This window comes from Daldinia decipiens (genome assembly GCF_022478715.1).
Source record: "Daldinia decipiens strain CBS 113046 unplaced genomic scaffold F4813scaffold_5, whole genome shotgun sequence".
NCBI lineage: Eukaryota > Fungi > Ascomycota > Sordariomycetes > Xylariales > Hypoxylaceae > Daldinia > Daldinia decipiens.
In genome coordinates, this window is record NW_026054548.1 from 407,605 (window position 1) to 429,342 (window position 21,738).

Sequence of the window (21,738 nt, forward strand, 5' to 3'; positions counted from 1 at the left end):
TTTAATTCAGTTTTAGGGATTATGGGGATAGATGTCTTGTATGGAGAGGGTTAGCATGCGCCATTAGTGCATGATTTGCTTTTTGAGCTTACCTAAATTACAACTTCTACCGCAAATGCCCAAGGGAATTAGTCGCAAATAGACTTAGTTTTACCCAAGCCGCTCTATTGACCGTTCTAGCTGTTAAACGAACTTCTCCACATCCAAGATGGCTCCCGTCCAACTCCACCTTCATTCTTAGAGCTGATTAGTCATGCTAGGATCATGCTAGGATAACTTGAACATTTTACGTCACGATCCGTAATCGTGGTATAAGCCATGAATAAGGGAAGATTCTGACAAAGCCGAATAGAGCTACATAGCGCACGTCATTTCTACAACATCTGATTTGAAGACGCCTTGTTCCTCGACGAAGAAAGCTTCAAACCCAAAAGCTATAAAAGGCGTCTTAGGTTTGGGGAGTCATACAAGTCGACGTTCCCCGCATTTATGAATATAATTACTCCTCATTTCGCAGCTTTTCGTATTGCGAAGCTATCGTTATCATCACGTCTGATTTCAACTTCTCTACAGTCTAGATTACTGTTAAGAGGAAGCTACTCAGCTTTGAATATAAGAATCAATTCGACCTGGGGAAAGAAACAACAACAGGATAAAGGCATACTCGCGGGTTCAGCATCGAATCCCGTGAAGCAAATCAGGATGGTGAGATGACTTTAGTCTTAGATGATTCCCAATGGTTTCTAACTTGGGGAATAGGCTTCTAAGATCACAGACTGGGTCAAGCCCGGAGACCCTAGCGGTGAATTCAAGCGTCTTAGCAGCACGTTCCGTAACTGGATTTCTACGGAGCCTGGTGCGCAGTTCCCGCCTGAGAAGGGTCGGTATCACCTCTACGTTAGCTATGCTTGTCCCTGGGTATGTTTCTTGCTACTCTACCTATTAGTATATGACGAGCCATCAGGCTAACTATGAATAGGCTACGCGTACCTTAATCGCGAGGAAGCTTAAGGGGTTGGAGGACTTCATCTCTTTCTCCAGCGTGCATTGGAATATGGGAGAGAAGGGTATGTCTGATTCTAGAAACCATGTATCCACGGCTAGAAAACTAAAATCTCAACAGGATGGCGATTCGCTACTACAGAAGACAAGGACGCCGAAGGGGAAAACGTGATCCCGGATCCAGTTCCCGGGCACGAGAAGTACACGCACTTAAGCGAGCTATACTTCGCAGCAGACCCAAACTACAAGGGGCGCTTCACGGTCCCGGTCCTCTTCGACAAGAAAGCCAACATCATCGTCAACAACGAGAGCAGCCAGATCCTGCGCATGCTCGGCACCGCGTTCGACGAGCAGCTGCCGCCAGAGTTCGCCAAGGTCGATTTGTACCCCGAGGCGCTGCGGCCGCAGATTGAGGAGGCGCACGAGTGGACGTACGATGATATTAATAACGGCGTGTATAAGAGCGGGTTTGCGACTACCCAGGAGGCGTATGAGAGGAATGTTAGGGTGCTGTTTGAGGCGCTGGATAGAGCTGAGAAGCATTTGGAGGAGACGGGGGGGCCGTATTTCTTTGGGGATACGTTGACGGAGGTGGATATTAGACTGTGAGTTTTTACCTTTTACCCCTTACCCCTTTTCTTACCCCTTTTTGCGGAAACACCAGAGATGCCCCCCTATGTATAAGTTTTCTTTTCTATTTCTTTTTTTAAAAAAAAGAAAGAAGAAAAAGGAAAAGGAAAGGAAAGGGGCACGAGTATTGACAACGGTAACTAACACAATAGCCAGCTTCGTAACACTGGTCCGCTTCGACCCGGTCTACGTGCAGCACTTCAAGTGCAACATACGCGACATCAGATCGGGGTACCCGCGCCTGCACGACTACACGCGCAACTTGTACTGGAAGCACCCCGCGTTCAAGGACACGAACAACTTCCTGCATATCAAGAACCACTACACGCGTAGTCATACGCAGATCAACCCCCATTCTATCACCCCGGTAGGTCCGCTCCCGGATATCTTGCCGCTTGGGGAGGAGGTGGAGGCTGTGAAGGCTGCGCTGGGGAAGAAGTAGATATGGACTTTGGGGGTAGGGGATGATGGGATGATGGGATGATGGGATGATGGAGGTGTGGTGTGTACTATCATCCATCGCTCCTTAGGTACCTGTCTGTACTAATTCGTTGGTTTTATATCTGACCGGTTGGGAATTCAATGAAGCCAAATTACATACTATTCTTACTTACCTACAATGTAAAAAGAAGCATGATCTCAAATGGTAGGTGTTTCTGGGAAAGGGTTAGGGTTTGTGGCTATCTGTTCTATCATTAAAAAGAACACAATTCATTCCCATTCAAAAGCGTGGCGGAAAATATGTCAAATCAAGAGGTTCTTTAGGCATCTGTGATTATCACAGGAGACAATAAGCAATAAATAATGATAAAGCATTTAATAATTATTAATTTAGTGGCGAAAGCTTTAATGGTTATTGGTTTAGTGACAAAGTTCTCCAAGCCAGCCAGCCACCATGAGGATAGACAATCAGGCGGGTAAGCTGGACAGAACTACCAAACCATCAATTCCTGGACCTTTCCTTGTCATCTTCTTTGTTTCGTTCCTTTCCTTAATCATTGCCAACCCAACCAACAGCCCCCACATCCTTGAGCTCGAATCTCCTGGGTAGCCGCGCCTTAGGTTAGGTACCTAGGTAGATGGTTATCAGCTCTATATTCCGAGGAGACGTCCAGCGCAACATCCTTCATCTTAACGTTGTTGTTACCCGAGCCGAGCCGCCAGCCCCCTAATCTGGATTGGGTCCACACCCGCCCTTGCCTCTACCGGATTCTCCTGGATCGAGACGTCCGGTTGTTGAAGGAGAGCAGTTGGTGCTGGTAATTGTGCTGGTATTAGGGGTTGGGCTGCGACGAGAATACCGCCGAAGCCACCACCTTCTATGGGCATGGGTAAGGGGCTGGCTGCTGGAAGCCAGCAGTCTTCCTTCCCCGCGGTTGAGCTGGGAGAGAGATGACTGGGACTTGCATACATTTTCGACCTTTCCCAGGGAGCGGGAGGCTGTAGTGACTTAGGTACCCGGGTAGAGTTGAGATGAGCCGTTAGATCGTAGAGGTCCAGCCATTATGGCTTGATTTAGGTTAGTTTAGTTTAGGTGTTGGAGGGGGCGGCAGGATGCAATGTCATGAGGCCGAAGCCCATTACATGGCGAATTGGGGAAACTCCTTAGCGTGTTGTGGTGAGGTTAATAAGAGGGTGAGATTAGTAGTAGGAGGTTAAGAAGTATAATCTGGGGAATATGATGTTAGTGTTAATGACTTGTGAAGGTGTGTTTGTTTCGTTTAGTTGGCTTACCTTAGGTAGTTTATATTAGAAGGAGGAGGCGGAGCATGGGTAGGTCAGGGCAGATGGAACGCGATAATCTCGCTGCCGCCCCTTGTTCATCGTCCTCATAATATTCGTCATCCTTCTCATCCTTCTTCTGGTCGTCGTATCACTCAGCATCAGGCATGAGTGTATCTTCGTCTACCTCGTAGTTGAGTGTTGACAAGTTGTAATTGTAGATTATAGTATGCTGCCGAAAACCTCACCCGGATTCCGCATCTCTCACCACCACCACCACCCCCCACGACCTAGTTCCGCAGACACAGGCCGTTTCGAAAGGCATAGGGCAGGGCTTGGCATGATAACAGGGTTGAGCCCTGCCTATAGACCCCATGTACTGTATGAGGGTATTATGCATTTCTCATGCGAATGTTAACTGCTGAGGGTTGAATGTTGACATGGATAGAGTATAAGTAAGTTTAGGGTTGTGAATAAATTATCCTTGGTTCAAATAGGACGTTGTAGTTGTCTCTTTTATTGAAGTGAGACTCAACCAATGAGTAAATTATAAGAGGTAGGTTGGTTGGTTGATTGTTGTGTTAGTTTATTAGTTTGGAGTTGTAAAGGGAAAATAAAATTCTTGCTTCTCGCGCCGGGGCGAAATGTTTAAATAATTATCTGCCTGCGCGGTCAGGGCGGTCTGGAATTATTGCCGTCATAATAGCTTCGGTGTCTGAGTGACCGCCGGTACGATACAAAACCGCCAGCTGCTCGTTGCTGCAGCTGGCACTTCGGCCGTCACTACAACCGTTTCTACCTACTCACAAGTGTTATCTTTTGTGAAGATTTTTCAAGAGGAGTGACTCATGATTTGAATACGAAGTACCTACCGTGTACTATTACAACTTATTCTTTAATATGTAGGTATTTATTCCATTCGAAGCCTCCTTTTTTGAGGGAAAAGGGGTTAAGGTGCAGTACAAGGTACGAAACCTAAGTTCCCTACAAAGCTTAAGGACCTAACGTACTAGTTGGATATGGTAGATATTAAATATTATATTATATTGAGGCTTTGACATCTTGCGCATTTATTCTCTTTGAATACTCGAAAAGGGGGCTTGATGTATCAGGGGTTGAAGTACCATTTGACTTCGGTAATTTTATGCCAGTAATTTTATTCCCCTTCCTAAGTGACTTCCTCTACATTAGATTTGCTTCTGTTCTTTTCCTCAATGACTGCTGCCCTCACAGCTTCCGTACCTGTGCAGATATATCTCTTAAACTTCCGAGCCGGAACCTTAGCTTCAAATATCTCATTTATTTCTTCTAGGGTTCGATCGCGCGTCTCGGGTATAAAAGCCCACGTGAATAGGAACAATACTACGTTGGATCCAAACCATATATATCTATCAGGTTACATTGTTAGCGAAAGATCAACCATGAGATTACTATTACTAACCCATAGTTGGCGCTCCATCCTAGGCTGGCCGGGTTGATGAAGTACGGCGCGGTAAATACACCTAACCAGTTTCCAAGGAAGTTGAGCGCGGTGGCCACACCGTAAGTATGAGCTCGTAGATGATTACTAGGCAATTCGCCTCCTAGGAGCCAAGCATAGGGCGCTATTCAAGTTAGCGAGAGCTGTTTCTGGAATAAAAATAGTTTACTTACCATAGGCAACATAAAAGAATGTGAATAGCGCAATAAAGGCGATGACCACCTTCGCAGCGACCACTGTTCCGGGGGCCACAGTCCAAGCGATCGCAAACGCGAGTTGGCAGAAACCACAGGCTGCTACTCCGACGAGAAGAATAACACGACGGTCAATATAACGAACGACAAAGAAGCTAGTCAAGACACCGATGAGTCCCATGCAGGTTATTATGGTAGAATACGAAAATGCTTCTTTTACACCGGCAACAGTGAGGAAGTAAGTTGTATAAATATTCAGCTTTTTAAGAGAGGTTAGTCAAGTCTTATTACCTAGATCACAAGTTTATAGGGGTATCTACCCAAGAAGAACCTGGGCATAAATATCAGCACGGCATTCTATCCCTTCATAAGATATCACTTACCATTAGCACAGTGGAAGCAGATAACAGCTATAGAAAGGAGAGATCGGCGCCGATTAGTACCCTTCCACATCTCAACCCACAGGTGCTTCCCCTTGAACTGGTCTGCCTGCGTCGCTGTAGAAGTTCGGATTTCTTCAAACTCGGCTTGGAACTCATTCTCTTTAATATTGCTATTTCGGAGTCTTCGAAGCGCCGACTCAGCTTCTGCCTCTCTTCCTTGTGTCATGAGCCATCGTGGGCTCTCCGGGAAGAAGAACATAGCAATCGTCTGGATGGTCGGAGCAACGAAGAAGATGGCAAGTGGAATTCGATAGGCTTCCTTGTCGAGCATAGTGTGAGTGCCATAGTCGATAGCGGCCCCGACGATGGAACCTATAGAGAGTTGGCTCTGGTATACGGCGAAGGCAATACCTCGAAGATGGGCGGGCGCGGCTTCGTTGATATAAACTTGGGCGAAAGTAAGAAACCAGCCGACCGAGATTCCTATACGCGTATAAGCTACGTCCTATCCCAATCCGGGTTAATTATAGATGATAGGCCTACCAAGAACGAAGCGGGCAAAGTAGAGTACACCGAGGTTCGTCGTTCCAATCATTATTGCTGTTGCGATACAGTTTAGGAGAGATGCTGTCCACAACCCTTGTCGTCGCCCAAACCTGGAGCTGAACGGCCCAACCGAAAGCGAGCCCACAAATGTTCCAATTGTCATCAGAGAGGAAATAAGTTGTTGAACAGTTGGGTCAATGGCCCACTTGTGAGCTGCTTCATCGTAGTAGCCAAAGACTTTCAAGAAACCAGGCATAGCCATGAAGCCGCCGACGAGGGCATAGTCAAGGCCATATTGAAAGCTCGAGATGGTAACAACAAAACAGATTGCAAGACACTTTCTATGACTGCGAATATCCAACTGCAGCGGATTTGCTGATATAGCAGCGGCCACCATCGTTGCAGTAGTATATGTCTTGCTGACGCCGAGACACAGATGAAAGTGATGAGAATCCTGTCTATAAGAAGGGACGGACGGGCTGCCTCTTGAAGGACTCCTTAATCTATGGGCGATGAATTGCCTATCTCGACGAAGCAGACGCGCTACTATATATCCCGGCCCTCGGGTCTTTGCCTGAGGATGTCTCGCAGCGAACCGTTGGTATGAGATCTCCGCATCCTAACCCCAAACTTCCCCAGATTCACATTGCCGATATCCAGAATTGATATAGCTCCTTGGTTGCCCCCGCATACCCTAGACGGCAGACAGTTAAGCGATAGACGGTGCTATAGATTGGGGTAGCTTGGGAATCCTCTGGTATCATCGGTCGGTAAGCTATTATCTTGTTAATATAAGTAGCCGGTTCCCCTTTGCTTACCGGAATCTACACTCCCGTTAGTCACTCAATAGTTCTTCAGAGTCCTTAGCAGTTTCGTGTGGAACAAAAAGGATATATTATACTATTTATTGCACAGAATGGGTTCTATTTCTATGAACAAGCTCAAACGGGAGCCTTTAAAGAAGGGATCGTCTATCGATCATCTCGAATATGTCGATAGCACACCTATTATCGGCCGGGAATACCCCACCGCGAAGCTCAAGGACGTACTCAAAGCGCCTAATGCTGAAGAACAGTTGCGAGACCTTGCAATCACCATCTGCGAGCGCGGTGTAGTCTTCTTCAGAGCCCCCCAAGATGATCTTTCCATCGAGGAGCAGAAGCACATCACGGACTTGCTTGGCAAGCTAACGGGACGACCTCCCGAGAATGGGCTACACGTGCACCCCCTGTATAATGACCCCAACAATCTCCCCATGGCAGACGGTACCACCGACAAGCAGATGTAGGCTGAAGGAAATTACTCTCTTCTATGCCCATTATGGCGCTGACAGAACTTCAGCTATGTGATCAACTCCGAGGCGGCCAAAAAGCTATATGCCACAATGAAGAACCGTCCCGGCTCGGCCAACGAGCCTCGAGACCTGGGCCGGGAATGGCACAGCGACAGTATGTTAACCAACCCCCCCTATTCCCTATTCCCTATTTAGAACAAAACACCAATACCCAATCCCTCCAGGCCTCTTCGAAAACTGCCCCTCAGACTTCTCCTTTCTCCGCATGCAAGACACGCCACCCTCCGGCGGCGACACCCTCTGGGTATCCGGGTACGAGCTGTACGACCGGCTCTCCCCTCCGTACCAGAGATTCCTCGAGACGCTGACGGCGACGTGCGCGCAGCCCGTGTTCGAGTCGGCCTGCAAGGCCGGCGGGTACGCCGTCACGTCGCCCCGCGGGTCGCCCCTCAACACGGGCTACGAGTTTTCGCCGTCGCACCCCGTGGTCCGCACGCACCCCGTCACGGGGTGGAAGTCGCTGTTCGCGGGCGTGGGGCTGCACGTCAGCCGCATCAACGACGTGTACGCGTACGAGGACCAGATGATCCGCGATTACGCGCTGAGGCTTATCACGCGGAACCACGACTGCGTAGCTCGGATGCATTGGACGAGGGGGGCTTGTGCCATCTGGAGTAATGTGTGCACTCTGCATGCTGCTACTGTGAGTACCTACCTACCTACCTACCTACCTATCTATCTATCCTATTTCTTTGCGGGAGTCTACGTATAGCCGTTGCTAATGTGGGTTATTATAACAGCCTGATACGCATCTTGTAGAGGGCATTAGGACAGGTGTACGGGCTTCGGGGATCGGTGAAGTGCCATATCTTGACCCGGCGAGCACTGGGAGGAGGGAGGCGCTAGGGATGCCACGATTTTGAGTCTCACGTATGATAAGAGAAGTGGAAGATCGTAGATGTCTTAGTTTGGTAGGTACCTAACCTAAGTTATATCCTCTTAAGCGATGTGGAATTTTCCTATCTCGAGTTAGTATAGCATCCATGGTCCTTTTGAGAATCATTCCGAAATTTCACCTTGTAAATAAGATTGTTATACTTTGCATGGCCTTATTTTGTATACTCAATACTTAAAACAGATGAGGATGTATATGTTTCTCTGTACAAGTATAAGACATAAAACTACCTAACCTAAACCCTATATTTATTAAGAAGTAGCCAATCAGACTTCGACTAAGACTTTAGACATACCATTTGCGGAACAACCCAAGTTATTTCAGCCAATCATACTAAGAGTTAACTAGGTTAGGTTAGTTAGTTAATAAATCAAGTCTTGTTATACGCAAATATCAACTAACCGCAACTAGGAAGGATATATGGGTGCCTGTCGATCGCGCATGACTGCATAACAGCTCATATATACTAAGCATTCTATCGAAAACGGCAGTCAAAATATGTCCTTAGCAAAATTGAGAAAGAAAAAATCTAATAAGTGTTATGGCTCCCCTATGTGCGCTGGGCATATACGTATACCTTCACTCGTCATCCTCACAGTGGAACAAATGGGGCTCGTTGGCTGCAAGCACCCGTATGTATCCCAAACCCATCACATATCCACTCGATACGGTGTAAAGTGCGGGAGATATAAATCCCGGGCATTTCAAAGCCATAGCATAGCATTAACGACTCATGAATGGAAGATTTGACGCGTTCATCTTTCGACGCGATCACAGGAGGCGCAATAAAAATAGTCACCCCACGAAACATCGAAACATCGAAACATTGAAACACGGAATCAGATCTTGCTAGATGGGTTTTATTTAGATGATTAAACGGGACTATGTATTATGCATAGGTAACTACCGAAATGCGGATACGGGTATCAGTCGATGTGTATGTGGGTCGAATTCGTAAACCATCCACGTCCCGTTTCAAGGCTTTCAGCTCTAGAAGACATGACGATGCTTGAATCGTCGAATCGTCCGGCGGATTTGAAAATCCTGCCTTCCTCATTGGCGGACGAGATGACTAGGGTCCCCCCCCTGTTCCCTGCGAACGCAACTCTCCTGAATGAGGCTCAGCTTTTTCTCATATCTCAATACATATGCATTCACCTCTACGCAGGGGACGCGTAATGGTATCCTCAAAGGCTGAGGCTAGAGCGTACTAGAGAGGTCAACGGTAACAATTGTGATGGAGAAGCCAGGAATCGTTGCGAGTCCTTGGTATGCCACGAAGTCACCGAGGACAATACAGTACCAGGATGCACGACAAGCATTACGAATAGAGATGTCCTTAGTCGTCGTTGGGTGGACCTAGAAGAGAGCCACGCATGTGGATAGAGCCTCTAGGAACAATAATAAAAGACCATCATGTCGCTGTCTCTGTTGCCATTCTTATTCATCACCAACTCCTAAGCAACTTATCCTCTATCTAGTCGTTCGGTAGTAGTCCGTCGTTTTCGAAGACCCTCTATTCGCTCATCATCATCATAATCATGGTCGCTTTTTCCAACCTAGCCCTCGCGGCTCTTGTTAGCTACGCCGCCGCTCACCCTGGCGAGAAGCACGATGCACACAAGATGAAGCGCGAGATTGTAGCCCGTGACAATGCGGCTCAACTCGGCGCTCGATCGCTGGCTTCATGCTCGAACTCGGCTTCCGCTCAGGCACTCAAGGCGCGCTCGATCAAGCGCCGTGCCGATGCCGTTAATAAAATCCGACGGGAGCGCGGCATCCAGACCGGTTAGTACCGAACGTTAAACTAGAATGCGTGTTGAACTAACGAGGCCTTCACAGCCGCGAGAAAGGACAAGAGAGACCTCGCGGATCTTCAGGCCTGGGAGAAGGTCAACCACAACATGACGGGGACCTACGACTACGACATGTTTACCTCACTCGAGGAAGTCTTCAGCGGAAACACGAGCTGCATCTTATCCCCTGAAGTTACTGGCGGACCGTACTATGTTGTCGGCGAGAAGATGAGATCCAACGTCAAGGAGGCCAAGTATTGCGACGGTATCGACTTGTTCCTCGAGGTCCAGTACATCGACGTCAACACCTGTGATCCCATACCTTCCGTCGCAGTTGATATCTGGAACTGCAATGCCACCGGTGTCTACAGCGGCATCTCTACTAGCGGAAACTACGCCGAGGGCGGATACAACTCTACTTACCTCCGAGGAATCCAGTTGACAGACAACGATGGCGTCGCCAGCTTCGAGACAATATTCCCTGGCCACTACAGCGGACGTGCTGTCCACACACATTTGTTGTCGCATACCAATGCTACGGTAATGCCCAACGGTACTATCTCCGTGTGGTAAGTTGCGATAAAAATAAAGCCGCCTATCCCAGAGTTCAACGGTTCGATTCTTTTTCTTTTCGATACACCATTACTAACCCTCGACAATAGGAACGCGCCGGTTAGTCACATCGGACAGCTGTTCTGGCCCGAGGACCTACGCGTCGAGGTCGAGGCGACGTACCCGTACAACACCAACACGATAGAAGTGACTACAAACGACGAAGACATGTGGTCCATCGTCCAGGCCGACGAGTCGTTTGATCCCATCCCGCAATTCATCTACCTCGGCGACTCGATCGAGGACGGTCTATTTGCCTGGATCCAGATCGGCATTAACGGATCTGCCGACTACACCGAGGACCAGTACTACGGAGTTGGTTAGTTTAGTCCACGTCTGAAATCCAGGTGATCGTATGAGAGCTAACTCGCAAATTGCAGCCGCATACCTTGATGCCGAGGGCGGCCACTCGACCGGCTCCAGCATCGGCGGCGGTGCGGGCGGCAACGGAACTGGCCCGGGTGGGAACGGGACTATGCCTAGCGGGTTCCCGAGCGGTTCTATGAGCGGCGGTCCTCCTTCTTCCACTAGTGCTTAAGCGGATTAGGATTCCGCTGGTCTCTGACTTCCAGTCGCTACAGTTGCTATAGATCCCTTTTTGGATGGGCAAGTTACGAGGAATAAGTTTAACGTAGGATTTGACGGTGGAATTAAATATACCCCTATACATATATGCGCATGAGATTATGAAACTTGCAAGAATTTAAATAGAATGGCCGGTCTTAGAATATATTTCATTGATACATGCCAGGCCAAAGTCGGTTCGTTGTTTGGTAAATTACCCCTGAGTATGACTCCGCCTGGTAGGAGGCCAAGTTTGATGACTCCATAGTCTTCCAGGCGAACTAAACGGCCTTTATTAGTTCAATTTTATCATTTGTTTTTGAAAGTTAGCGGTATCGATATAGCGTAAGTAGAAAATAATCATCTTGAGGTCATGGAGAAGTGAATATAAAACCGTCTCGTAATTTAACATATAGTTCTCTGCCCCGTATTATGCACTGTTTTAAGGTACGTTGACTAGGCTTAAACTAGTAACATTGGCTAACTAAGTGTTAACTGTAAAGTATAGAAGTCGAGTATCACTCAACCCTGGTTTGAGTGTTGCCTATCCGCCTGGTGACATATTGGTATTATCAGGATTTTAGATGAAATATCTAGAACAAAGGGTATGTTCAGCATTTATAGCCACAGGCTTCCGTATTTAAGTTGGAGTTTCTCGCGGAGTAACAAGGTTGTTTCCCTGTTGTTCGGTTCCACCTCGTGGCAGATATAAGGGCCCAATTATCTTCTTCTCATTTTTATCATCACTATGCTAGCCAGCTCAACAGAGGAAATAAGTGCTGATAATAAAAAGAATTAAAGAAATGTAAGAGCCAACAAGGAATCAAAGGAAGGACCGTTTGCCTGGGTAGGGGTTGAACCTACGACCTCTCGGACTTAGACATCTCATCCAGGACTATCACCTCGACATGTGCTGTGACCGAGCGTGTTCCCTCTTCACCACCAGATGTTATATTTTGTATCAGATTTTATGCTAATTTGAAATATATATGATATGACACTTCATATGGCCTGGCTTACTTTCCAACACCCCAGACAGAACCTTACACCAACCCCCATTGCATACTTCCTCACAACGGATTTGTGACTCATACGGCCGGCATGAATAATAATCGTTTGATCTAAGCTAGAAACATAATACTCAAATCTATGGAAGCTTTACTTTTGCTACTCTTATTCTCTTGTCTTCATAATGCTGGCTCCTAGAATTTGAAGGACATCATAATCTAACTAGTCCTGGTCATCCTATACTATTCAAAGAGAATACAGAGTTAATATAATTAGGTATCTCAATCTAGATATACTTCATAATGTTATAACGATTCTTAGTGACGGGCTGTTGGCCATGAAATCGTTCTTGCTATGGCCTTGTAAGTCTAGAGGATAGGCCAGACACACAGTATTATATTGTAGTATAACAGTGCACTTTGTTAGTTTATGTTCTACATTAACTCTATCTCAACCTTAGAAGACTTTACATAGTTAGCTGGAAATATTCGTAGGTCTTTATTATCGCCTTCTTTCATATATGCATCACTAATTGATATCGTATATATTCTTGAACAGTTGCTCAACTCTTTGCTTATATTCTGCTTATAATGCTTACTTAATGCTGTGCTCTTCACGCTCTGTACTCTTCACCATAAGAAAGCTGACCAGGAACAACGCATCAAGGGAAGCTTCGCCGAATTTTTCGTACGACAACCCATAGCGTAAGAAGTCATCACACCACAATCAGTCCAAGCCGAGGTTCTTTCTTGTTAACCCGCCCCAATGCCAATTTCTGATAACCTAAAATCGGACCAAGGTTAGATTAAAATGCATGCCGAGTAACTATCCAGCAAGATGAGCAGATTATAAATTTCAAAAATTACAAGTCGCAAATGGCATCCCATGATCAATACCTTACCGCCTCGATGCTGGCCGATTTCAGGCCAGCTGATATTCTTCGGAATTGCGGCTAACGTCTTTTAAAGGCCGATAGCCTTTCACGAATTGATGCCAACCCTCCTTATTTCCCTCCACGTATAATTGCCACTCTCGAAAGTCGCTCATGTGCTCCAGCAAACTTTAGACCGAAGGTTTAGCTCGACTAGAGGGTTCACCTCTTGCTGCTCTGGTGAATTTTGAGTTGATGGCCGAGAGTGCCGCGGAAAAACTGAAGCCTGTTAAAGATGATGAAGTCGCATTACGATAGATAAGAATGAGACGCTCCATCAAAAACAAATGGGGTGTTCACTCCCTTTTCTTCTCTTCGGGTTGCTTACTATCGAGAGGAAAAAACCCTGCCCGACGGGATGTAAAGGGGGACCAAATACCTCGGTACATACGACCATAAAAGCTACAAAGGCTACAAAGGTACTCTGGGGGTGTCACGGGGAAAGCACTTCCCCACAATTGACATGCAGTCGGGGGGTTGCATCCAGGCACTGTCCCACCATTATGTAGGAAGAAGATGCAATAGAAAGTTCGGAAAGCTCAACACAAAAGATGCAGGCCGCTGGGTTAGGCAAAGACTAGTTAATGGTCAATTTAGAAATCATGTGAGCTGTACCCCATGATCATCTGGCCAGCCGTTTGTCAATGCTACCTCCCTAATATAATGCTGCATTTCGCGAGACGCTGCGACGGCCGTAAATGACGCTGTGAATCTTTGTCGCTTATCGCCAAATATAGACTTACACGTGTGTGGGAGGCTCTTTCGGTTGTTGAGGGGTAGAGTGGGGGAGGTTTCGGTAAAGATCGTCAGGTCATGGTCACATATAGGTGACGTAGGTGCGTAGGTGCGTAGGTGCGTAGGAGGTAGGTACATGTAGGTAGTTAGAGAGAAATATCTCGGCCCGGAGGTGTATGATGTATGATGTATTTCTATGAAGGATAATAATTTATAGGAGGTAGGTACTTATGCCACAAACCGAAACGGATTTCTTGCAAGCACAGTTTAAAAACGATTGGGATCTTACATTGATGTAGGTATCAAACGGTTACTGTACTACTTACCTACATGTACCTACATAGGTAATGTATATACATTAGGTAAGTCACGTCCAATAGGTATCAGTCACCTTTAATATCAAGCAAGTGCTCCCCAGGTAGTACTGCATCGTACTATTGGGATGGAAGTGTCGTGGTTTGCGTTTTCCCAATGCAATAATGATTGAATGCGCGTCACCACTTTGTCCTTTACATAATATATATATCTACCTCCTAGGCAATAGGCAAGAATTAATATATAGACAAGGTCTATTAACGCCTTGTAAAGTAAAGGCCCGATGCCCAATATACGAATGCATTTCGAATGTTGCTTGTGGTAGTGTATGTAGGTAGTGTATATAGGTAGTGTATATTCCGTATCAAATATTCGATACATGTATCTGACCGATAATAAGACTAATCACCTCCGTATTAGTTTTCTTACCGTAAGGAAACGTCTTTACCGGGAACCGGAACCAAGCCAAGGTACACCCGTGGTAGCTTACCTGTAGGTAAGGGTAGGTAGGTAAGGGACGACGAGTGAGCCTGCAGCGTTCTTGTCGCACAACAGGATACGGTATGTAGGAACTATGTAAGTTCAGCAAGAACTAACAGGTACCCTAACCCGGTACCTACCTAAGGGGTAGTAGCGTGGGTGTACCATATGATACATGCACTGGCCACTTCAAAGGTTTCTCATTGCGGGGCCGGGACAGCCGTTAGCTTTTCCTCGTCCTCCCTATTCTGGCCCGTGATTTGTTATTCTCCTTTAACATCCCACTCTCATGATTATAGTCTAGTTTGACTTGCAGCATTTTATGACAAAACAAATTCCGTCTCCTCAGTTCTCAACTATCCAAATTCCGGGATACACATTGATGTGCCGCCCAAGACCCTTTCTTGGCAACCCGAATTACCGTATCATCTTGCCGTAAGAAGGCATGGATAGATACCAGCCCCATCCGCCTTTTCACTCTTGTTCTCGGATCCTACATACCTCATTTACATATCGTGGTAGTCAAATAGTATATCCAGGATGGCCGCCGTGGATGCAGCTTGACCGAACGCTTTTAGGGCTGACGTACCTAGGAACTTCGTCGCTAGTCCAACCACATCCAGACTGGGACCTCTTAGTCCCCGACTGACATCACCATTATTATCCTTGTTCCCTTGTTCCCTTGCTCCCCTTATTAGCGGCAGAGAGTGTGGCCTCGCAGCTAGGTTTGTCCGGCTTCTCATCTCACAATATGCTTTTCGTACTAGGTCTAAGTAGGTACATATTCCTGTATTGTAACTCTCATGTTACGCCATTCAGACTTTACAGTCGTCCCAATTGAAATTTATATATATATATATATTACCTACGATATCCTCACCCCTGCAGAATCGTGAAACTACCCTCTAAGCTTAGCAACCATCATCTCTTGTGTAATAAGGCAATTTTATCATCACCACCACCAGCTATGCCATCTATTGTCGAGTCACCGTATGAGCCTCAGATACCCAACCCGGAGTACAGGTTAGAAAAGGGTGCTGGCCTAACCGCGGGACGACGTTCAAATGTTGATATTACTGACATACGGCAAACCGCCGTCGAAATTAACCTAAAAGAGGAAATCCATAAGTTACTGCGCCCTCAGGAGGGACCCCGGAAATTACCGACCTTGCTACTCTATGACGAGAAAGGTCTACAACTATTTGAAAAGGTCAGACGAACATAGTCACACTTATCACCTCAAGCTGACAGGAACACCAGATCACATATTTAGAAGAGTACTATTTAACAAATTATGAGATCCAAGTCTTGCGGCGTTCGGCTATTGCCATTGCTAAGTCAATTCCGTCCGGATCTTTGGTGCTCGAGTTAGGCAGCGGGTGAGTTATAGGACCATCTCCGTAACTCGGTAGCAATGTTAGTTGACCTTCTTGGCTAGCAACTTGAGGAAGGTTACTCTTTTGCTTCAAGCCCTCGACGACGCCGGCAAGAAGATCGATTATTATGCTCTTGATTTGTCAGAAGATGAGTTGTCAAGAACTCTAGCTCAAGTCCCAAATTTCCGTCATGTCCGGTGTCACGGATTATTAGGAACATACGATGACGGCCGTGAATGGTTAAGGAGGCCGCAGATCGCCCCCAAGCGAAAATGTGTTTTATCTCTTGGGTCTAGCATTGGTACGAACTCGAGCATATTCCGTATACATATAGACGCCAAATCAGATCCCTTGCAATTGACCAGCCTAATTAGGTAACTTCCACCGGGACGAAGCAGCCTCGTTCCTGAGAGGGTTCGCCGATGTTCTCCAGCCAGCGGATAGCTTTCTGATTGGGTTGGACTCCTGCACAGATCCCTCCAAAGTCTAGTAAGTCATGGAACGTCCCATACCATGCTTACTTGAAGAGTTATCAGGCTTCTAACGCCCAACAATAGTCACGCATACAACGGTTAGTATTATTGAAAATCCACATTGAGCTATACTGAACCCTATATGCTGCTCTCAAGACAGACACGGCATCACGCATAGGTCAGTTAAGAATGACGCAATGCATACATCCTTCCGGCTTCTCCTTGTGCTGACTGGCCAAGGTTCCTCCTGAATGGACTCTCTCATGCAAATGAAGTTCTTGGACATAAGGCATTTGACCTTGATGACTGGCAGGTCATTGGTGAATACGTCTATGACATCGAAGGAGGACGCCACCAAGCATTCTACTCGCCACCACGAGACACTGTAGTCTTGGGAGAGACGGTCAAGGCCCAGGAACGTATCCAAGTCGAACAGAGTCTAAAGTACTCGGAAGAGGGCTACAGGAATTTATGGCGGTCTGCTGGCATGGTCGAAGCTGATCGCTGGATGACCGAAGAAGAAGACTACGGTGAGTGGACCACGAATTCTTTGTCCAACCCCGGGAATATGGGGTTTGTCCTACTTCCGTCACATCCCATCCTACGAATAAACAGGGACCATTCCACGTTTTAAGATGCCATGCAGCACGTAGTCCACGTGAGGCAGGTCAGGAGACCTTACCGTCTCTAAGGCGTGCCTGTAATATCCTTGCGTACATCAATCGTGGCTTTAAATGCGGGGCGGTCCTAACCCCCGTGGGTGTTCGAGTGGATGTCAAACCAGGTTAACTAATAGCTTGCTAGGTCTTCATCTTCTAACCAAGCCAAACATGAACTTTAGCCCTAACCCTTCGCAATATGCCCGCTCTCACATCCCATCTCTGGGGGACTTTGAGGGTCTATGGGATACATGGGATATCGTCACTAGACGCATGTTGCCTAACGAGGAGCTATTAGACAAGCCCATCAAGCTTCGGAATGCATGCATTTTCTACCTTGGTCATACCCCCACGTTCCTTGATATTCAATTGACCAAGACCACCAAGAATCCTCTTACAGAACCAGCTTTCTACTCCACAATCTTCGAGCGAGGGATAGACCCAGACGTTGATAACCCGGATATCTGCCATCAACATTCGGAAATTCCAGACGAATGGCCACCTGTCGAGGACATCATAGAGTACCAGGAACGGGTACGGGATAGGCTAAGAAGCATTTATTCCGTTGGTCTAGAGAATATCCCTAGAAATGTCGGAAGAGCTATTTGGGTGGGTTTCGAGCACGAAATCATGCATTTGGAGACACTACTCTATATGATGCTACAGAGTGACAAGACTCTCCCGCCGCCTCATACAAAGCGGCCGAACTTCGAAGCTCTAGCTCAGGATGCCTACGCGGCGAGAGTCAGCAATGATTGGTTTGATATACCTGAGCAAGAGCTCACAATCGGACTCGACGACCCCGATCATGTGCAAAACTCAACTAATCACTTCGGATGGTCAGTGATAATAGCACGACTTAATTCGAAAATTATATTAATTGATTCATAGGGACAATGAGAAGCCACCTAGGCGCGTACGAGTACACGGCTTCCAAGCTAAGGGAAGGCCTATTACTAACGACGAGGTGAGCTTCATTGTTGCTGAAGAAGAGACAGCTCTAATTGATCGTAGTACGCGCTATATGTGTACAATACCAAGACAGAAAACCCTCCTGCCTCTTGGGCCGACGAGGGCCTAAACCATAATGATGGCTCTAATGGCTCTAATGGCCATGAAGTCAAGGAAACAAACGGCCATAGCAACGGAGCCAGTAGCCAGCAAACTATTCCTGCATCATTCTTGGAGGGTAAGAGCGTGCGTACGATCTATGGGCTGGTACCGCTTAAGTATGCGCTCGACTGGCCAGTACTTGCATCCTATGATGAGCTCTCAGGATGTGCTACATGGCTAGGAGGCCGAATCCCCACGTTCGAGGAAGCTCGGAGTATCTACTTTTATGCTGATAGCATGAAGAGGAAAGTAGCAGAACGCCAGCTAGGCAGCACTGTCCCGGCAGTCAATGCGTAAGTCCTCCACCTATAATATAGGGGCGGTGAATGCTGGCTAACTATGATGTGTCCAGCCACTTGGTCAATGACGGCGTTGAGGAAACCCCACCATCAAGTACTGCACAGGCCGTCGATGGCGGTTCATCTGAAAATGACGAACTGTTCATCGACCTCGGCGATGCTAATGTGGGCTTCCGCCATTGGCATCCCGTGGCCGTGACCGCTCACGGCAACCGCCTTGCGGGCCAGGCTGAGATGGGAGGCGTATGGGAGTGGACCAGCTCCCCGCTCAGGCCGCACGAGGGTTTCCAACCTTTAACCCTCTATCCAGGGTATACGGGTATGATTAAAAAAAAACATCCTTCCTAAATTTTATGGTAGTGTACTAATAGAAACTGCAGCCGATTTCTTTGATGAGAAGCATAATATCGTACTTGGCGGGTCCTGGGCTACCCACCCTCGTATCGCGGGAAGGAAGACATTGTACGTTATATTCTCTCAACCCCCTTTGCTGTTATCGCTCTACAAACCTGTTTCCGTATATATATATATATATTATGGCCTTCCCATGAAATTTGGATAAATACTAACAAGCCGTTTGCTTTAGTGTAAACTGGTACCAGCGCAACTACTTGTACGCTTGGGTCGGCGCGAGACTCGTCCGCGACCTCTAAGAAAGGAGCTAGCTAGTGAGACAGTCTGCCCTAGTAGTTCAGGACATTAACCCAGTTCCAACAACTGGTAAAATTCAGCCAAATTCCACTCACTCATACACCAAAATGGTGTGTGTACCGCGGCGTCTAGAGCGGATTCAACATCCACTCAGCAACCTGCAGTCAACCAGCTATCTATCCAGCACAGTACAGTATCAATCTATAAGGAATCCCTCCTACTTCAGGGACGCAATAGGAAAAGGTAGGGGTATGTGGGCATTGTCGGTGTCTCCAAAGAGAAAAGTCCTTGCATTTGGCCGGTGTATCTAAAATGGCAAAATCTATGTACTCACTCACTTCAACTTAGGAGTTTCCTATTGCAATCACAATCTTGTTTGATGGTCTCATAAATGTGTCTGATCTTTTTTCCTTTTCCTTTTTCCTTTTACTATTGTGCTAGCCAGGGCGTCATGTAATTCATACAGCATGGTAGTCGTCCATCGTAGCCAATATGTACACTACTCAAGCCCATGATTTGTGCCAGTACATGGTATCTGCTCTATCATGGACTGCAATGGTCCATCATCCCCACCGGACCAAGGAGATCAAATACCATAATAGCCCCTTACACAATGCGCCCGCCTACGAGGGCCACTGTTGTAAGGCTTTATAATTACTTGGTCTACAAATATGCCAGGACTTAGGCACTAAACTCCAAGTCTGTGTAAACAACAATCTCTTGTGGCACTTAGCCAAAAGCTAACAGGACATGTTGGCAACAAATCCCGTATCCCATCTCGTCATAGGGTATGTACACCTGTGATATGAAACTTATGCAGTCCAAAACCAGGCTTGCAAAATACTTTACCGCGACGTGGGCTGAACCTCAGTACAATAGATCTATAACCTGCTTGGCCACAGCTGTTGGCGTGAGGACGCCGTAGTCTGAGAGGAACGACGTGATGAACTCCGGCGGCTATGTTGTTATGTTAGGGTTAGCAAACGGATGCTTAAAAAAGGCAATAGCATAGTCACTCAACGTACCGTATAATCCACAGGATCTGGATTTATTTGTGGATGTTTGTCACCCGCCTCCTGGTCTTTGGCGTGGAAATCTAGTATACCCTGGTCGAAGCCAAGGTCGAATTGGTCCAAGGGAAACGTCCTGCCGAACTTGTGCTGTTCGGCGGCGACGAAGAAGTCCTTCTTGCGGGCTTTGGCCAGTAAGGCAAGTTGGTACGTTCCCATTCTCGAGATAACCCCACCGTTTGCGGTCACTGCTTCGGCACCGACTATGATCATATCAACCTTGCCCATCGTATAAGCAGCAGCCGACTCGGGTATCGTCGCAACCTGGACGCCTTTTGCCCTTAGGGCAGCCACGACTCTCAGGCTTTCAGTGCGTCGGGCCTCGTTGACCACATGGATAACCTTGAAGCGTCTCCGAGCATCCCCCGTAGTAGACTCCGCGGCCCTCCCCAACAACGTGCCCACCACTCTCGAGCCCCCATGGGTCAAAATGGTATACCCGTCACGGATATACGCGCGTCCAACGGTCGCAATCTGCTCGCGGGCCTGCTTCGCGCGCTGGGCAAACAGGCGACCGTTCTTCATCAGGTGCTGGCGCACGACCTCGAAGTTCTCGTGACTGCTAGTCTCCTTGCCGTCCGGGCCGGGCTGCTTAAGCGACAGGACGAGGTACTGCTGGAAGAGGTCGGTGCCGTGGGTCAGGGCGACGGGGTTGCGCACGGCGTTGCGCAGCTTCGCCGACTGCGTCTTGATGAGATCCATAGTCTCAAAGACGGTTTTGGCCGACGACTGGCTGAGCGCTTCGATCAGCGCTTCGATCGCGGCTACCGGCATCGTGAGCTCCGGGTCGTCGGCGAGGAGCTTCTCGTAGGTGCTAACTATGCTGGCGGCGGCAAGGGGTCATTGTTAGACTTGTCGCCTTGGTGGAGGAGGAGGAGGAGGAGGAGAGCGCGCGGGCTTGGAGGAAGACAAGGGGGGGAGGGGAGCTTACTCGAAGGACTCCAGGTCCGGATTGTTGCGGATAGGTATATCATTTTGATTAATAGTGGCTGCCATTGTTACCATATAATAGTGCGGGGGGTTGCGTCAAGCAATAAGAAGGAAAAGGAGATGGTGAAGATGGTTTATCCCTAACAGTTGTTATAGAATAGTGGGAGTATTTAGCTGAGTAAGTACATGTAGTACCTACGTCCTACCTCGGTAGCTATGACCGTCGACTTTTTTTCTTCAAAGTTTACCTTAGGTAGGTAGGTGTGAGTCAAATCGCGGGGCATATCGCAGCTATCTTCACCCTCCACGAAACTCTATCTGCAAGTGCGGCTAATTGCATGGCTATCGCCCCACATTTACCCTGGTGGCAGGTACATCTGTTCAGGGGTCTCTCGAGTCTAGGCTGATCCTACATGATGTACTTTCTCTCGTAAGTTTAAGGTACCTCTTTAGATATTCTATTATTGGTTCGTTGTCTATGAAGGTACCATTTACCGTGTGCTCTCCTTCCCAAATCGAC

General features: G+C 47.4%; 6 protein-coding genes and 1 non-coding gene across 7 annotated transcripts; 4 read left to right on the plus strand and 3 right to left on the minus strand.

Annotated features, from left to right (window-relative positions):
• Nucleotides 1-113: 113 nt before the first annotated feature.
• Nucleotides 114-2,301, plus strand: F4813DRAFT_263961 (glutathione S-transferase). The gene is made up of 5 exons (XM_049240293.1): nucleotides 114-705; nucleotides 760-918; nucleotides 980-1,067; nucleotides 1,124-1,607; nucleotides 1,789-2,301. Exons 1-5 carry the CDS (start codon nucleotides 490-492, stop codon nucleotides 2,072-2,074), a joined length of 1,233 nt encoding a protein of 410 aa, XP_049102760.1. The 5' UTR covers nucleotides 114-489; the 3' UTR covers nucleotides 2,075-2,301.
• A 2,101-nt stretch (nucleotides 2,302-4,402) lies between these two features.
• On the minus strand, nucleotides 4,403-6,565 carry F4813DRAFT_348328 (general substrate transporter). Its single transcript, XM_049242071.1, has 6 exons — nucleotides 5,955-6,565; nucleotides 5,412-5,894; nucleotides 5,349-5,359; nucleotides 5,008-5,287; nucleotides 4,796-4,958; nucleotides 4,403-4,742 (listed from the first exon to the last, which is right to left on the minus strand). The coding sequence occupies exons 1-6, from the start codon at nucleotides 6,352-6,354 to the stop codon at nucleotides 4,523-4,525; spliced, it is 1,557 nt and encodes a 518-aa protein (XP_049102761.1). The 5' UTR covers nucleotides 6,355-6,565; the 3' UTR covers nucleotides 4,403-4,522.
• A 99-nt stretch (nucleotides 6,566-6,664) lies between these two features.
• Nucleotides 6,665-8,360, plus strand: F4813DRAFT_348330 (taurine catabolism dioxygenase TauD, TfdA family protein). Its single transcript, XM_049242072.1, has 4 exons — nucleotides 6,665-7,241; nucleotides 7,299-7,405; nucleotides 7,476-7,954; nucleotides 8,052-8,360. Exons 1-4 carry the CDS (start codon nucleotides 6,874-6,876, stop codon nucleotides 8,172-8,174), a joined length of 1,077 nt encoding a protein of 358 aa, XP_049102762.1. The 5' UTR covers nucleotides 6,665-6,873; the 3' UTR covers nucleotides 8,175-8,360.
• A 1,206-nt stretch (nucleotides 8,361-9,566) lies between these two features.
• F4813DRAFT_264034 (aromatic compound dioxygenase) lies at nucleotides 9,567-11,225 on the plus strand. Its single transcript, XM_049240294.1, has 4 exons — nucleotides 9,567-9,994; nucleotides 10,049-10,571; nucleotides 10,665-10,933; nucleotides 10,995-11,225. The coding sequence occupies exons 1-4, from the start codon at nucleotides 9,748-9,750 to the stop codon at nucleotides 11,150-11,152; spliced, it is 1,197 nt and encodes a 398-aa protein (XP_049102763.1). The 5' UTR covers nucleotides 9,567-9,747; the 3' UTR covers nucleotides 11,153-11,225.
• Nucleotides 11,226-12,017: 792 nt separating this feature from the next.
• Nucleotides 12,018-12,127, minus strand: F4813DRAFT_t36. Its single transcript has one exon. It is a non-coding gene; the product is annotated as a tRNA-Cys (tRNA).
• Nucleotides 12,128-14,890: 2,763 nt separating this feature from the next.
• Nucleotides 14,891-19,475, plus strand: F4813DRAFT_400026 (C-type lectin protein). The gene is made up of 13 exons (XM_049248228.1): nucleotides 14,891-15,857; nucleotides 15,908-16,026; nucleotides 16,086-16,324; nucleotides 16,398-16,512; nucleotides 16,581-16,594; nucleotides 16,653-16,674; nucleotides 16,737-17,026; nucleotides 17,301-17,994; nucleotides 18,047-18,122; nucleotides 18,170-18,561; nucleotides 18,621-18,886; nucleotides 18,948-19,029; nucleotides 19,154-19,475. Exons 1-13 carry the CDS (start codon nucleotides 15,615-15,617, stop codon nucleotides 19,218-19,220), a joined length of 2,619 nt encoding a protein of 872 aa, XP_049102764.1. The 5' UTR covers nucleotides 14,891-15,614; the 3' UTR covers nucleotides 19,221-19,475.
• Nucleotides 19,476-20,085: 610 nt separating this feature from the next.
• F4813DRAFT_379024 (nagb/rpia/CoA transferase-like protein) lies at nucleotides 20,086-21,284 on the minus strand (the record flags this gene model as incomplete). Its single annotated transcript, XM_049245397.1, has 3 exons — nucleotides 20,086-20,175; nucleotides 20,244-21,111; nucleotides 21,220-21,284. 3 exons carry the CDS (start codon nucleotides 21,282-21,284, stop codon nucleotides 20,086-20,088), a joined length of 1,023 nt encoding a protein of 340 aa, XP_049102765.1.
• Between the last annotated feature and the right edge of the window lie 454 nt (nucleotides 21,285-21,738).

What these genes read in the sequence shown, in the direction of transcription:
- F4813DRAFT_263961 (XM_049240293.1), top strand. Translation starts at nt 490, where the DNA reads ATGAATATAATTACTCCTCATTTCGCAGCTTTTCGTATTGCGAAGCTA. An exon ending in CCGTGAAGCAAATCAGGATG is followed by an intron (nt 706 to 759) that starts GTGAGATGACTT and finishes CTTGGGGAATAG; the next exon opens with GCTTCTAAGATCACAGACTG. An exon ending in TTGGAATATGGGAGAGAAGG is followed by an intron (nt 1,068 to 1,123) that starts GTATGTCTGATT and finishes AAATCTCAACAG; the next exon opens with GATGGCGATTCGCTACTACA.
- F4813DRAFT_348328 (XM_049242071.1), bottom strand. Translation starts at nt 6,354, where the DNA reads ATGGTGGCCGCTGCTATATCAGCAAATCCGCTGCAGTTGGATATTCGC. An exon ending in ATTCTTTTATGTTGCCTATG is followed by an intron (nt 4,959 to 5,007) that starts GTAAGTAAACTA and finishes TAACTTGAATAG; the next exon opens with CGCCCTATGCTTGGCTCCTA. An exon ending in GGATGGAGCGCCAACTATGG is followed by an intron (nt 4,743 to 4,795) that starts GTTAGTAATAGT and finishes GTAACCTGATAG; the next exon opens with ATATATATGGTTTGGATCCA.
- F4813DRAFT_348330 (XM_049242072.1), top strand. Translation starts at nt 6,874, where the DNA reads ATGGGTTCTATTTCTATGAACAAGCTCAAACGGGAGCCTTTAAAGAAG. An exon ending in CCGGGAATGGCACAGCGACA is followed by an intron (nt 7,406 to 7,475) that starts GTATGTTAACCA and finishes CAATCCCTCCAG; the next exon opens with GCCTCTTCGAAAACTGCCCC. An exon ending in GCACTCTGCATGCTGCTACT is followed by an intron (nt 7,955 to 8,051) that starts GTGAGTACCTAC and finishes TTATTATAACAG; the next exon opens with CCTGATACGCATCTTGTAGA.
- F4813DRAFT_264034 (XM_049240294.1), top strand. Translation starts at nt 9,748, where the DNA reads ATGGTCGCTTTTTCCAACCTAGCCCTCGCGGCTCTTGTTAGCTACGCC. An exon ending in GGAGCGCGGCATCCAGACCG is followed by an intron (nt 9,995 to 10,048) that starts GTTAGTACCGAA and finishes AGGCCTTCACAG; the next exon opens with CCGCGAGAAAGGACAAGAGA. An exon ending in AACGGTACTATCTCCGTGTG is followed by an intron (nt 10,572 to 10,664) that starts GTAAGTTGCGAT and finishes CCTCGACAATAG; the next exon opens with GAACGCGCCGGTTAGTCACA.
- F4813DRAFT_400026 (XM_049248228.1), top strand. Translation starts at nt 15,615, where the DNA reads ATGCCATCTATTGTCGAGTCACCGTATGAGCCTCAGATACCCAACCCG. An exon ending in GTGCTCGAGTTAGGCAGCGG is followed by an intron (nt 16,027 to 16,085) that starts GTGAGTTATAGG and finishes CTTCTTGGCTAG; the next exon opens with CAACTTGAGGAAGGTTACTC. An exon ending in GGCCTATTACTAACGACGAG is followed by an intron (nt 18,123 to 18,169) that starts GTGAGCTTCATT and finishes AATTGATCGTAG; the next exon opens with TACGCGCTATATGTGTACAA.